This window comes from Phragmites australis, chromosome 9 (assembly GCF_958298935.1).
Source record: "Phragmites australis chromosome 9, lpPhrAust1.1, whole genome shotgun sequence".
NCBI lineage: Eukaryota > Viridiplantae > Streptophyta > Magnoliopsida > Poales > Poaceae > Phragmites > Phragmites australis.
Genome location: NC_084929.1, coordinates 17,170,741 through 17,186,829, shown reverse-complemented (window position 1 = coordinate 17,186,829; position 16,089 = coordinate 17,170,741). Strand labels below are relative to the sequence as shown.

Below are 16,089 nucleotides of genomic sequence, written 5' to 3'. Positions count from 1 at the left end.
CATTGGTTAAAAGTCTAGATCATGTACTGTCTAGTCATGTTGGGACTTTGTTTATTGAATTGCAAGATGAAAAAGGTAAAAAACAGCCCCAACTACAGGATGCTAGCAGCTCAAATTCCAACGATGGTAATCAATTTCAGACAATACCATTAGTTCCATTGGCACAATTTGTAACACCTTTGCCTACACAACAAAATATGCCGATGCAAAAAAACTCATAGCCATCCCAATGTTGGTCCGGTTGGTATGGTAATGCCTCCATTTAATACATTGAGTACTAGCAAGCCGGAGGTGTCCTCATTTGTTTTTCGGGTTCCGACTACTTCATGTAGCATAACTAGTCTGGTTTAGTACGTGGCCAATAGCCGGGCTGCTGAAATTTGAGCAAGTATGCCATTAGTTCCTTACAACACCGTGGCATATAGCACACCTCCTATACCCCCACAAGGTACCGGCATACCCTATGGTCCGTTGTCGGATACTTACTTCAATGTGCCTTCACAAAATACTCCACATATGCAACACTTGACTTCACACTCTCATGATTCGCCACAACAACAATCTTTTGGGCTACAACCACAGCTAATGCATCATCCAATCAGCCTATGGCCGAAACACTTTTTGGGCATGAAAGCATCAAAGAGCAAATGACAAATATTTCACTTTTTGGGCATGAAAGCATCAAAGAGCAAATGACAAATATTTTGAGGGAACAGTTGGGGCAGCGCTCAAAGGTAAATCATGTGGTTATATAAAACCATACCCTAATTATTATGACACAATTCCATATCCACATGGGTTTAAGGTCCCTGATTTTGTTAACTTCAACGAGGAAGATGGTAGAACTACAATAGAGCATATAGGTCAATTTCTTGCACCATGTGGTGAAGCCGGTAGTAGTGATGCTTTAAGATTGCGTTTATTTCCTTGGTTTACTTCACTTGCGCTTAACTCTATTTATACATGGGCACAACTTGAGCAAACATTTCATGAGTAATTCTATACCGGAGACACGGAGTTAAGGTTAATTCATTTGACATCAGTTACACAAAAGTATAGTGAGTCTATTTCTGAATACATTAGAAGATTTAGAGATACTAAAAACTAATGTTTCAATGTTTCGCTCTCCGATAGAGATCTAGCTGAGTTAGCTTTTGTCGGGTTGCATGCACACATCAAAGAGAGGTTAGAGGGGCAAGAATTTTCAGATGTGAATCAAGTTTTACAGCGGGCTCTGGCTCAAGAAAGCCGTGCAAAAGAACATAGAAAGGTTCAAAGGTTTAGTGGAAAGCACAAGGTGGATCGTCCAGGTGTTAATGTAGTTGAATATGAGGACGATTCATCAGATGATGATAGCGTAGACATGTGTGTAGCCAAATGGGCATGGAAATCCAAATCTAAGCCATTCATGTGCTCCGCATTGAAGCCGACTCCACAAAATAATTGACAAGAAGAGATGAAATTCACATTCGATGTCACTAAATGTGATAGGATGTTTGATCTCTTGTCACTAGAAAAGCAAAATAGTTTGTCTCCTAATCATGTTATTCCATCACTTGAGGAGATTAAGAAATGTGCATATTGTAAATAGCATAATTTATATTCTCATGCTACTGATGATTGCAATATTTTCCGTCAACAGATTCAATCGGCCATTAATGAAGGATTGATGTTTGTAGAAAATTCTTAGATGAAGCTAGATGATGATCCATTTCCCGTCAACATGATGAATTTTGAAGGGAAGAAGGTCTTGGTTCGGCCGTCTCAAGTTGAATCGACTAAAGGCAATAGTGTGATCATTGGTAATAATAATTTAAGTCCAAAGATGATCAAACCTAAAAGTCTGGAAATTGGCAGTTGGAAAGTGAATGAAGATAATAACAAAGCTATTAAGAAGCATGAGAAGCCAAAACTTACATTTGATACATTTTTTACTAAATATGAGAGTGGCAAGGCCAGACAAAAAAGGGGTAGCCGGCCCGATGCTCTTAAACGTCCAAGATCACCTCTGAAGCGTGAGTTTGAAGGGAGGAGGAGGCAACGGGAGGATAATATTGCAGCACCTCCGTTCCCTCCTTTCGGGCAGCTGATGCCTCTGATGTGGGTGTCTCGTCCGATGGTTTGTCCTCCATGTCCGCCATGGGGTTGGTGTGCACCTTGGGCACTACCTTCTATGCCATTTGCACCATTTCACCCGGGGTGGACAGCACCAGGACCTTCAGCGTTCGACAGACTATCTTGTCCTAGACAAGACCGGTTTGATCCCCAAATTCAGTCAAATGATAGGAGAGATAGGAGACATGTTAAGGAGGTCTATCGTGTGAAGAACACGAGTGTTTCTAATGAGAAATCAGATCTGGAACCAAAAGAAAAACAGCCGGTCGTTGATGCAAGCAAAGTGCAAAAGCAATCGGCTAATGACGGATCAAGTGGCAAACACAAAGAGGAAGTTGTAGGAGTGGTTGGTACTGATCTTGAGCTTAAGGAGGCGCCACCTACAGCAGTACAACAGCCCATGGCACCAAATGTTCAAGAAGCCACTTCTAGTTCAAAGCAGATCGCTAGTTCAAACGATCGGAAGGTTGAAAAGGAGAAGTCCTTGCTTCCCGGGACTAAGCCATAGCCACAGTGGATTCCTAGGGGTCTCACATTCCCAAAAGAGGAGGCTACAAAGGTTATGAAAGCAAGAGTTGGGAGAAGCACAAGCTGAAAAGGTGAGGGATCAAGTATTCAATGAAATCAAGCCGATGGTGCCTATTCGGCAAGAATGGAGAATAAAGCAAGTCATAGAGCCTATTGTGACATCTAGTGATGATGAAGATGATATGCTAGGAGACTCTCCAATTCTTAGGGATGGCACTCCGCTGCATTTCAAGACCTTTCGGGGTATGATTTTCTTAGTGTTAGTAGAGATGGTTTTCTACCCGTGACTGTACATCTGATTTCTTCATCTCAGCTTAGCAATATAATGTTATAAATGGATAAAGAAAGTAATTTAGAATGGTTGCAACAGCGTGCAGAGTAGTATCGGTCTAAAAAGAATGATATTTGTGAGACTATTGATGATTTTGCTAAGATAGAAAAGCTAGGACAAGGTTTTTCGTCGGCTGATCCATTATTAGAGGTAGATATAGGAGATGGTACTGTTCCTAGGCCCACATTGTGAATAAAAACATGCATGATGTTCAAAAAGGCGAAATGATTGCATTACTCAAAGAATATATCAATTGTTCACTTGGGAGTATCATGAGATGCCAGGACTTAGCCGTGAGCTTGTAGAGCATCGGCTTCCCATAAAGTTGGGTTTTAGACCTCACAAACAACCGGCTAGAAAGTTTAATCCTAACATGTGTGGGCAAATCAAAGAAGAAATAAGCCGGTTGCTTGCTGTGGGGTTTATTCATCCTTGTAGATATGCTGAATGGATATCTAATATTGTCCTGGTTGAGAAGAAAAATAGTGATAAGTTGAGAGTATGCATTGATTTTAGAGATTTAAATAAAGCTACTCTTAAAGATGAATATCCTATGCCCATCGCCGATATGTTGATTAATGATACTTCGGATCATAGGGTTATTAGTTTCTTGGATGGTAATGTGGGCTATAATCCAATTTTCATAGACAAAGAAGATATGTCTAAAATGGCTTTCCGTTACCCGGGTTCTGTTGATTTATTTGAATGGGTTGTTATGACATTTGGTTTAAAGAATGTCGGTGCTACTTATCAAAGAGCTATGAATTTGATCTTTCATGATTTGCTTGGTGTCATCTTGGAGATTTATATCAATGACCTTGTTATCAAATCGGATGCTATAGGATAGTCATTTAGTCGATTTCCGTTTAGCTTTTGAAAGAATGCGTCGGTATGGTTTAAAGATGAACCCACTTAAGTGTGCTTTGGTGTATCGGCGGGCAAATTCTTAGGTTTGATAATACATGAAAGAGGCATAGAGATAGATCCTAACAAAATAGCAGCTATAGATAAGTTGGGAGCACCACAATCAACGAGAGATGTCCAAAAATTGCCGGGAAAGGTCAATTGTTTGAGGCGTTTCATATCTAACTTATCCGGCAAGATTAGTGCTTTTACTCCCATACTTCGGTTAAAGAAAGAAGCCGATTTTACTTGGGGGGCAGAAGAACAATGAGCTTTTGATGACACCAAAAAATATTTATCATCACCTCCCGTGTTAATGGTGCCTAAGGTTGGGATTCCGTTTCGGCTATATGTTGCTGCAAAAGAGACGGTAATAGGTGTTGTTCTTACACAGGAAAGCGAAGGGAAAGAATATGCGATCACTTATTTGAGCCGGTGTCTCTTGGATGCGAAAACATGATATTCATTTATTGAAAAATTATGTTTATCTTTATACTATGCATGCACCAAGTTGAGACATTATTTGCTTTCTAGTACTTGTGTAGTTGCATGCCAAACCGATGTTATTAAGTACATGTTGCAAAAGCCGATTTTGAGTGGTAGAATCAAAAATGGGCCTATGCTTTGATATAATATGATTTGGCTTATGAACCGTTAAGATCTATGAAAGGCCAAATCGTTGCTGATTTAATTGTTGATCATCATATTGATAGTGATGCATTGGTTAGTTTGATTAGTGTGTGTCCATGGAAATTATACTTTGATGGATCAGCTTGTAGAGAAGGACAAGGTGTTGGTAATGTTTTAATTTCCCCTAGAGGTGTTATTTTTGAAACATCGATTCACTTAGAATACTTTTGTACCAACAATCAAGCTGAGTACGCAGCTCTTTTGTTAGGTTTGCAAATTTTAAAGTCCTTGGGCGTGACACATGTAGAAGTGTTTGGTGATTCATTATTAGTGGTGCAGCAAATTTCTAGAGTTTATCAATGCTTTGATGGGTCACTAAATAGCTATTTGGATAGATGCTTAGATATCATAGTAGGCTTTGATGATTTCACCATCGTTCACATATCTAGAGATTTACCTCCCAGGCGTACGTGGCTGATTGGCCCGGATATAAAGCTGGGGTCACATAACTGGATTTACCACTGCCCTACAAGCGAGCACTCAACCTTGACTTTGAATATGGCATCATCTTCCTCCCCATCCTCTGTGGAAATGTCGATGATGTCGGCTGCTTCTATTGGGGCTGGGCTGTGTCGGCTACTAGCAGTGGTGCCAGTGGCCATCCAGCTTCCGTCCCTGCAGGGTGGACAGCTGCCTGTCGCCCCTGCCCAACCCCCAGTTTGGGAGACCATGCCTGTCAAGATCATCGATATTTCTGATGACGATGAGGAGATCGACTGGGATCTCCTGTGGAGGGAGAGTGACGTGGAGGAGCAGCCTTCGGCGGCGAGGGAAGTGGCCAGGAAAAAGCGGGAGGAGGCCCCAATGGTGGCTCCTTCGGTTTCATCTTCGTCTTCCGACAGCTCGGGGGCCGGCTCTTGCATCAGCTTTCATGGCGGCAGGCCGTGGATGAAGTGCATACGTCACTCCATGCACGGCCCCTGCTGAGATCCGTAGGACGCAAAGGTGGCCTTCGGGGGTGCTTCGTGGACATCCCTGTCACAGACCATAGTTGCCTTTTGCCACATTGTACTCTTTCTCCCCTTGGTTTGCTTTTTCAAGGTCTGTCTCCTCTGTAGTGGCCTTTGTACTATTTGCTTCTTTGTACGCATCCTCCGGATGCATGATTTGTTTAATAATATAATTTGGACCTTTGGGGGTGATTGTATCTATTTTTGGGCCAAAGTGTAAGGGGATCCTTCGAGCAGGTGACCGCATGTCTGTGTGCCTTCGTGCCTTCGAGCCACGCTTCTTCATCCCCTTCGTAGGCGATGGCTAGTTTTTCAGATGACTGAGGTACTGAGCCTTCGCATAGATCATAGCCGGTTTCATTCCTTCCAGGGGAGAGGTGGCCTCGGAAATCTGGTAGTGGTAGACACGTATTGTAACTAAGGAGGGCCAGGCAAAGCAGTTGCAATCTCGTCATTCCTGGTCATCGCATACTCCTCGGGTTCGGTGTTGGTAGGACCTTCTTCCAAATTTGTTCCAGATTTCTAACCCAATGAAGTCCATCTGGAACCTTTGGGGACAAGATCGGGAGGTGGTCCGTGACCCTTCGGGTTCTTAGCCACTCCCAGCTTCGGAGGTGATTCGTCTAAAGCCTGGCGATAGTGTGTCAAAGGCAAAGTCGAAGGCTAGACGGGAGAGGTGGTCCTCGACCCCCTCGGCCCTTAGCTGCTACCCGGCTTCGGAGGTAATCTGTCCGGAGCCTGATGAGGGTTCATCGAAGGCGAAGCAAAAGACTAGATACACTACACCACGGCACCAAATTGATGACTCCAAATCTGTCGCTAAAAGCCCCACTAGCAACTCAACATTGGTCGGTAAAAAGTATTGCCGACCGATATTTCCGTCGTTTAAAGCCCGGTCGGGAAAAGTATTGCCGACCGACACATTTTTGCCGACCAATAGTTTGATGGTGTTATGAAAGATACACCGACCGACTGATTTTTCCCGACCGACTGATCTTTCCTGACCGACTTATCTTTCCCAACTGATGGTTCACTGCACATTATTTTATTAGCGACGGACTGTCCAACGCCAATAATTCAAACATTTGAAAAAATCAAACTAATTGCAGACATCTTATCAGTCGGTAATTAGTACTGTACATATACAATGATCAGAATAATGTGCAATTATAGGTTACCATAAGAATCTCATATACATTTTCACCAAAACATCATGGTTCCAGTACAACATAGAACTAGAGAGTCCACAAGTCATGCATTCACTAATACAATGTATATACATCGATCACCTCAACACGATCACATATATTTTGAACCAAAAGCTCATATTACACAGTTAAGATTCAGCTAGAAATATACCAGAGTGATCCAACATATATACATACTTGCTCAAAAGACAAAATGAAACATTTTCAACCAAAAGCTCCCATTTTACATTGCCACCTCATAGTCCAAAAGCCAAGAACCATGCGTTTAGTAGTAGTTTGCCGTGTTGAGCTCAAAAGTGGTAGTTAGCACCGTCCAGCACTGCCTGAAAATGTACCATGGAATCAGTTGCACATTATTCTGACACCACTAGTTAAAGATAGAGAAAAGGGGCATTGATCAATTGTTCTATTGATGGTTAGAAAACCAAAGTTAAATTTTAGAGCAGCTAAAGATAAAATTGATGGAAACAGTAAGCAAACATTCCCCTAAAAAAATAGTAAGCAAACATACATTGAAATATGCATACAGAATTTGGTTGCTATGTATCAGAAAAAAAAATATTCCAATAGGAAGACCATACTATATCATGGCAAAAATACTTGAACCTAGCCTCAGAATGCATAGAAACAAAACTTCTGGAGATAATTCAAAGGTACTGGATATTTATGCTAATTTGCAAGTACAGTATATGTCATCAACAATTCTAGCTTTTATACACCCAAGCCACACATCAAACCAGTACAAAGTTTTGCATGTGTAACATTCCTCCGACAAGCTAAACAGGACAGAAATGTAACCATATCAAACCTTCAAAGGCCCCCTAAATTTACCAAAAAAAGGACCATCTTATTATAAAAAACTGCATTACAAAATGATTAAGCATCACATGAAAATACCAGAACCATATCAGCTATGGAAGGTAATAATCAAGGACAAGGAAAAAAAATGAAGACACAACTCAGTTGGATATAGGTCTATGGATGCACCTAGTTTTAAATCATAAAAAGAAATTACAAATTAATCCAGCTATGAAGCACTTGCTGAATTTATCACAAAGATATGATCACAAAGCTACTTAAATCAAGGTGTCTTGTTTTCACAGCATGGTCAGGATATAGTTCAATGTGCAGCATGATGCTCTGGCTACTTGATGCATGCTGGGAAATCATGTGCTGGGGAAACCAAGATCATCTCGCTCCTTCTCAGTTTATTGGACTATTTTTGCTTTTGCATCAGGATTCTGAAGATACATACAAGTCTCTAGAGTCTGACTGAATACTGCAGTAACTAGTGGTATGCTATGAATATGTATGAAATTCAGAATTGAGAGTTATAAGCTGCAAACATTATTACACTCATCCTTCATTCCAGGTCATGCATCATAAACCAATAAACAGATCAAAACAAGACAATTGGCAGCAAAACATAGCATTGAAATATCTGAAATTTTGATATGAACAGGGATCATTAGGTGAAAAAAATTATCAAAAGGCACTCACCAAGTGTAATTGTTTTTGCAATACCGCGGCAAGGATTTGATGCCTTCCCGGTCATCTTCATCTATCAAATTTTGTAGACGGTTTCAATAATCATGGTTACCAATTACAAAAAAAAATAGGAATGAGGCAAATTGCAGTTTATTACTTTCTTGTATGGCCATGCAATCGACATCGATAGAGCATCAGCCATCATCTCCATATCAGCATATGGATGGGGCAACATTGCATCCCTTTTTAGCACAACATTCACAACTACTTCACAAAATTGGCGTCCAAGGGGCTGACCTCCCAGCACGGTGTTTGGATTAGTTGAGATAACAGTTGCTTTGGCCACAGGGAGATCAGATCGCAAAATAGCATATAGTATCACATCGTTTCCAACCTAATGCAAATGGTGCATTTAGGACAGCCTGATCAATGCATATATGAACATGGAAATCAAAATAGGAAGTATATAGGAAAGATGAGAAGATTACAAGATTTTCATTGTCACTGCAATGGGAATCATGATTCTTTGTAGTGGATGTAATGTTCCTCGCTGGTGCATGTTGGACAAACAAGCTCTCATCCTCATTGTCTGAGGCAGCATACCCCTCCTCATCATGATCGTGATGATGTCCCTCATCTTCAAATTCTCCATTGTTTGTGTTCTACATTAAATATTTGACATGTAAGAGATTAGTAAGTAATCAGCTACTCCTGTGTATTTAAAGGAAAAGTTAGTGAAACACTATACCACATGCTCTCGTGAATTAGAACCATGATGCGATGTGTTCTCCATCCTTTGCTCCATACGGTCCATTCGTGCCATTGCTTGGCTCATTTGCAATTCTAGAGCTGCTGCTCTTTGTTCAGCTTTTTGACGTGCTAGAATTTCCATTTGGAGCCTTGTTGGCGTGTAACACTTGACCCCCGGTGTGCCCACATTTTGTGGAGTTGGTCCTAGACCCAAACAACGGACACGTCCTCTTGGCTCCTTCTCTCCACAAGCATTTGCAAATAGGTCACCATCCTGAATTGTTTTATCCTTCAATTCTGGCCGAGCTAGAACAACGTCTTGTATTTTGTTCTAAGGGATGGAATATGAATATTTACATATCAGCAAGTATTATTGCACAATACAAATGTTTGGTACCAAAAACTTACAATTATTGGTGCTGCCTGGCTTGAAGGAACACCATTTTTGTGTGTATGTGTTTTGATAAAGACCTCGTCTCTTCGAGGAGGGCGCCCTAGTGTACCACTCTAAAGTAAAAAAAAAAATTGTTAGTAATGAATCAGGCTTACAATAATGTACTGAAGTAGTGTTGATATTCCTCCATACCAGTTCATGTCCAGAACGAGCATAGCTCTTGCTGCCCGACGTATGTGTCAGCTTCAACTTTGCACGATTGGCTTTAGCAATTAATGTGCGAGCCTATGATATGATTTAGGGAAAAAATATTAGCCTATGAGCAATTGTCAAACAGCTAGTTGATTCCTCTCAACAAGTAATGCAAGAAATCAAATTGCAATTAGATTGTATATTAGTTGGAAAATCAGTTGTTCCTTACTTCATGTTCAGGAGACCTCCAATAGTCAATGAGATATTTCCAATCATCATCGTTGACTCTTGTATCACGCCTACTTAGTAATTCATCATCAGTTAATGTAGGATCGAAATACAACTCCTTTAAGGTTGACTTGTACTCCTTCCATTTTCTTGATGCTGTAGCAATAACCCAATTGAAGGCGGAATCATCCAGATCATAAAATGTCTTATTTGTCAAGCAAAAGGGAGCAAATCAGTCCATAGTTCGTGCAAATTCAGAACAGCAGCAGAAAAATAAATGAGGCACTAAAATACCTGCAAGTCAGTCCATAGTTCATACTTCTTTTCTGGATCAACAAGCCTCCAATCATCACATCGGAGTGGTAGCTTCTTCCTCACCTGACACCCAATGACACTAGCAAACTGCTTAGAATTCTCTCCAACAGGCTGACCATAGTCATTGAGTTCAATTTTGAGTTTAGGCATATCAGGAGTCCTTGAAAATATGTTCTCCTTTCTAGTGATACCCCTTCCATTCCTCTTGTCTCGTATTCCATCATTAAGATTTGGAGCAGTTAATTCTACATATGAAACATGACATGACAAACATGAAACATCACCATAAATCATTTATGCTATAGACACATCTTATGAAAGGATTTAAAATACCTTCATTGGCACCTTCTTCACAGCCATGTTCCTCCTGACTATTTCTCTGTGGCCTTGGCCGCAAATTGGGACGTTCACGTGCAACATCACTTGCCTGTTGATTTTTCTGCAAGAAAGGTACATGTCACTGTCACATAGATGATAATAGAGATGGAAAAAAATAAAATACTGCAGTACTGCTTTTCTGAATGACTATTTCAACTACTACAAAAACATATAAGACTAGGACCAAGAATATGCAAGAATTTCATATGTAACCTTTGCTTTTTTGTTGGGTTGACACTGCTGCACCGAAGTGTTCATACTCGGTATATCAAGAGCTGCCAGCCTTCTTTTGTTGGCAGCGATGTTTGCAAGCCTCTGCTTGTCATACTCGGCGGCCAGGCTATCATTACCGTTTTTTGCTGCGCTTGGCATTTTTCCTCCTGCAAAGTGACATAAGGTTTAGTGATAATATAAATAGATGGGCAAGAGTCTAGTACTCAAATGTAAAGATATAGCAGGAATACTTTGGAAACAAAACTTACTTTCTAGGTTTTTTTGCATCAACAATTATACCATCTATGTCTGTTCTAACACAAGGGACATCACCGGCAACAACATTTACAGTCACATTGGAATGGAGATCAGGCAGTTCCACAAAATGATTATTATTTAGGTTCTCATTCTCAGCAATATCATCCATGTCATACATATCTCTTGGTTTTGATTGAACAACTGCAAACCACTCAGGTTCAATTGGATCTGGAACATAGTACACTTGAGCTGCCTGTGATGCTAAAATAAATGGCTCATCTAATATCCGCTCACCGGTGTTGAATAAGTGCTTGAAATTGACTGTGGTTACACCAAATTGATCAGTTTTGACCCATTTATCTTGTGCACGGTTGTCAACCCAATCACACTTGAAAACCACCACATATCCTTTGTGATGATAGTCCAGTTCAATAATTTCCTTTATAATACCATAATATGTCTTGTTTCCTGTTATGAAGCTATCTTTATTGCCCCTTTCAAAGCATGTTGTCTCCGTAAGTAGAGCTACTCCACTACTTTGTACAGGCCTGCTCTCATCATAGGACTGTGTATGGAACTTGAACCCATTTATTGTGTAGCTATTATACTTGCATGCAATTAGCATTGGCCCTTTAGCTAAAATTTTTATCTCTTCTCGAGCTTCCTCGTAGCCTTCTTCTACATGCAACCTAAACCACTCATGAAAGGATTCATGATGTATGCGACTGATATCTCATTTATTTTGAATACCAATTGAGGAAAGATATTGAGAATGCTTGCTGCAAATGTCAATTGACAACATTAGGAAAAAAATGGTAAAAAGGCAGAATCAAGTTACAAAATGACATAGTTAGCTTACTTCAAGTAAGGTCCTATATTGTCATAGTTGAACAAGACATATCTATGAGCTTGAAGCCATATTTTGTGGTCTAAATTCACAATGCACTTTCCTACCAAACATCGACCAATGCTGTTGAAGAAAGGTGTACTACCAATTTTTCCTTGCAGCCCTTCATAATTTGTACCACACCGGTTAAGCCGAGTCTCAACTTGTACATACTGTGAACAAAGAGTGAGACTCTCATCAAACATGGAACCCTCCATAATTGACCCCTCCGGATGGCTTTTTGTCCGAACATAGCCCTTACATCTCATCAAAAACCTATACATATATAAAGTAGTCACACTTATAAATTTATTTATAAGACTAGGTACTTTTTTTTTTCTAAGTTGCAATAAGCCTAAGAAAATCACCTCTCAATAGCCCACATGCTGCGGAAATGGACGGGACCAGCCATTCTTGCTTGGGTAGGAAGATGAACCATTAAGTGTACCATAATATCGAAAAATGATGGGAGAAATATAATCTCAAGAAGGCTCAAGGTTTCAGCAATTTCAGCTTCTAGCTTTTGCATGTCACTTATTCGAATAACAGGAGAGTACATTTTCTTGAAAAAATTGCTTACACGAATCAATGCCGCACAGACTTTTTCAGGCAACAATCTTCTCACGGCAAGTGGAAGTAGGTGCTCTAGAAGAATGTGGCTATCATGACTCTTCAGCCCGATTATCTTTCTTTCCTTAACATGAATATTGTGTCGTATATCAGATGCATAACCATCAAGAAATTTTACTCCTTTTAGTATTTCACAAAATAATCTCTTCTGAGCAGGACTCAATGAGTATGGTGCTGGAGGCAAATAAAACTTGTCTTCTAATTCAACAGGATGAAGATCCCTTCTAATACCTAGAGCTTGAAGGTCTAAGCGAGAATTCAAATTATCCTTGGATTTCCCGTCAATGCCCATTAGTGTATTAACTATGTTATCACACACATTTTTCTCTATATGCATGACATCATAATTGTGTCGCAACATCAAGTCCTTCCAATATGGAAGCTTGAACCAAATAGACCTCCTTTTAAAAATGACCAATGGCTCCCATTCCTTGCGCCTGCGCTTTTTTGTTGGTTTCTGAGATGGGTCCTTCCCAAAAACTGTATGCAGATTTTCTGTCCACTCTAAAATTTCCTCTCCGGAAAGCGGAGTAGGTGCAGGCCTAAGCTCGGTAGTACCCTCAAATGCATTAGCATCAAACCGAAATGGATGTATTGTAGGTAAGAATCTACGATGTCCCATATAACAAGTCTTGCAGCCATTACTAAGTTGAATGGAGTCTGTATTTGAGTGACAATCAGGGCAAGCTGCTTCACCAGAGGTGACAGACCCTGAGACATAGCCTAGACCTGGGAAATCGGTGATGGTCCATAATATTGCTGCACGCAATTGAAAGTATTCACCCTTCGAAGCATCATAAGTTCTGACCCCATTAACAAACATATCTAACATATCATCAACAAGTGGTTTAAAATAGACATCCATATCACTGCCAGGAGCACGTCGACCAGGAATTAACAAAGAGAGGATGAAATTTGGTTGCTTCATACACATAAAAGGTGGAAAGTTATAAGGGATCAAAATACCAGGCCAAACACTATAGCTAACATTCATAGACCTGAATGGATTAAAACCATCTGTGGCAAAAGCAAGTCGAATATTGCGGCTATCTGCAGCAAACTCCGGATATTTATGGTCAAAATCTTTCCATAAAGGAGAATCTGCAGGATGCCTAAGCAAACCATCTTTTGTCCGCCCTTTATCATGCCATCTTGTAAGACTTGCAGTTTTAGAGCATACAAACAACCTTTGGAGCCTTTTCTTTATTGGAAAATAGCGAAGAACTTTCTTAGGAACCTTATATACCCGTTTCCCATCTAGAGACTTCTTTTCTGATTTCCATCGTGAAGTCTTACATGTTGGACATGAATTATAATCAGCGTGCTCCTTCCAAAAGAGAACGCAATCATTTTCACATGCATGAATACTAACATACCCAAGTCCTATGGATTTCACTAATTTCTTTGCTTCATGGAAGGTTTTAGGTAGTGCAGAACCTTGAGGGAATGCATCATTAAGTAGATCTAGAAGCAAGTCAAAACTTCTATCAGTCCATCCTCCAAGGAGTTTGATATGAAGTAATCTAACTAGAAAACGCAGCTTGGAGTATTTTTGGCAACCAGGGTACAACTCTTGACTATTATCCTCTACGAACTTCTGAATGGCCATTAGTTCCTTACTAGGCTGCTGAAATGAATCATTGTCTTCCAAGTCCCCTCTATCATCTAGACCACATGCTAAGTCTCAAAGGAAATCAGAAATATCATCTTCTTCATTAGAGTCCTCCCTAAACTCTGCACCATCAAAGTTACCATGGTGGACAGAAGAGGAGCTAGCTTCTCCATGTAAGTTCCATATTTTATACCCCTTTAGAATTCCATCACATATCAAATGTTCACGTACTTCACTTCCCTCTCTCCAAAAAGAATTAACACACTTCCTGCAGGGGCACAATATTTTGTTTCCTATCGCTGAGTTTCGAAATGCATAAGATAGGAAACAATTCACCCCTTGTAAATAGCCCTTCGTGTGCCTACAAGCAATTTTTTATTAACATCATGTTGACTACAAATACTACTTTTAGTAGCTTTCAACAAAAATTATTGTACCTATCCTCAAGATCCATCCATGTTTTATCCATGTTGCACCTCTCTTAAATATCAAGTAGCTTTAAAAATCAAATAACAAACATCCTGTAAACATATATTGGTTCTGCAAATAATCGTAGTCTATACTGCCAAGCAAAAAAATAAGAGTTCAAGATCACAAGCCAATTATCCCGTTCTTAATTTGGATAAAATACAGATATTCACCGGCTCCAAATAATTAGTTTCAGAAATTACCTAATAAATCTGCCAGCCCTCGATCGGGACCAAGCCTTTAGCGAATCAGGCAATGCTAAGAACCATCTGCTTGAGGCTACCAAAGATTTCTCCAATCTGAAAACAACACATCATCTTAATGAAAATAACAATAAGCATATGAGATTGATGGCAAAAAAATGAAAGATTGATGCCAAATCAGTACCAAAGATTGATGCCAAATCAGTACTGATTCTCTTCAAACAAAGTGCCAACTGATTCATACATTCACTCATAGTAAAAAAAAAAAAACCCAAAGTAATTAAAACTATTATCTTCCATTTTGTTACTTCCTATTGGCACAGCTGAATATACCAGAGCCTAAACTATAATTAAACCCAGCTGAATATACCTAAGCTGACATATGCTACCACCAATTGCTCGAATGGTACTTCACATTTCTGCTAGATACTTATACTATCTCATTTTCTTGACAAAGCAATAGTTAGAAAAGCTAAACCGGAACAATAAGATGGAAAACAAAATCCACCACTGATCAATCAGAACTGCTCAAATCTGCTCAAATCACACCAACAAATGATGGAAAAACAGCATCTTTACTAATCCACCGAACCAAATCCACCACTAATCAATCAGAGCACACACAGACCTAACCCTATCCGATTAAGGCTAGAAACATCCAATCCTTCTGCTCAGCACCGATGACGATTACCTTCTGTACCAACAGTCGATTCACGTGGAGGCGGCAGAATGCTGGGCGGCGACAGGGAGTGAAGACGGATGCGGCGTTGGCCCTGGCCAGGAAGCGAGGCGGCGGCAGGCTACTGCTCACGCGGGGAGCAAGGCCTGATGCGGCGTCACCACCCTGACCGGGAAGCAAGGCGGCGGCTGGTGGGGCATGCGGTGGCGTGCTGGTGACGCGCGGAAGCTCGTGGTCTCGCAAGGGTGCTAACTGCGATGCGCATGCACGGCGTCGGCGTCCTGGCTGGGAAGCGAGGCGGCGGCTAACCCGTGCGCGTGGTGGCGGCGGGCTGTTGGCTGGCGCGGTGGGAGGGCCGGCTGATTTTGGTGGGGAGCCAGCCGGGGAATGGGGAATGGGGAATTAGGAATGGGGAAATTTTTGGCGGCCGGTGTGAGTCTTCTGTTTCGGTGCGTGCCTAAAGATTTTGCCTCTCGCGCGCAGATGGCTTAGATTTGGCGACTGACACATTTTTTCCGACCGATGGAGCATCTACATCTGAGCAATGTCTGACTAATAGTTTGACGCTGAATGTCAGACATTTGCCGACCGATATTTTGTTGATGAAAACATAATTGCCAACCGTCCATTCGCTGCTTTGTTTTCCCGACCAACAGCTTATCGATGATCA

At 40.8% G+C, this 16,089-nt stretch overlaps 1 protein-coding gene across 1 annotated transcript; it reads right to left on the bottom strand.

Annotated features, from left to right (window-relative positions):
• Positions 1-7,015: 7,015 nt before the first annotated feature.
• LOC133928032 (uncharacterized) lies at positions 7,016-11,452 on the bottom strand. Its single transcript, XM_062374323.1, has 9 exons — positions 10,684-11,452; positions 10,072-10,531; positions 9,779-9,982; positions 9,550-9,642; positions 9,372-9,470; positions 8,962-9,294; positions 8,702-8,875; positions 8,371-8,607; positions 7,016-7,048 (listed from the first exon to the last, which is right to left on the bottom strand). Exons 2-9 carry the CDS (start codon positions 10,384-10,386, stop codon positions 7,016-7,018), a joined length of 1,488 nt encoding a protein of 495 aa, XP_062230307.1. The 5' UTR covers positions 10,387-10,531; positions 10,684-11,452.
• Positions 11,453-16,089: the final 4,637 nt, after the last annotated feature.

Bases quoted from the DNA above. Each gene is read 5' to 3' on its own strand.
- LOC133928032 (XM_062374323.1), bottom strand. From the start codon at position 10,386: ATGATTTATGGTGATGTTTCATGTTTGTCATGTCATGTTTCATATGTA. The intron at 9,983-10,071 runs GTATTTTAGTGC...TTGACAAATAAG, and splicing joins AACTATGGACTGACTTGCAG to ACATTTTATGATCTGGATGA. The intron at 7,049-8,370 runs GTAATAAACTGC...GTACATTTTCAG, and splicing joins TTGCATGGCCATACAAGAAA to GCAGTGCTGGACGGTGCTAA.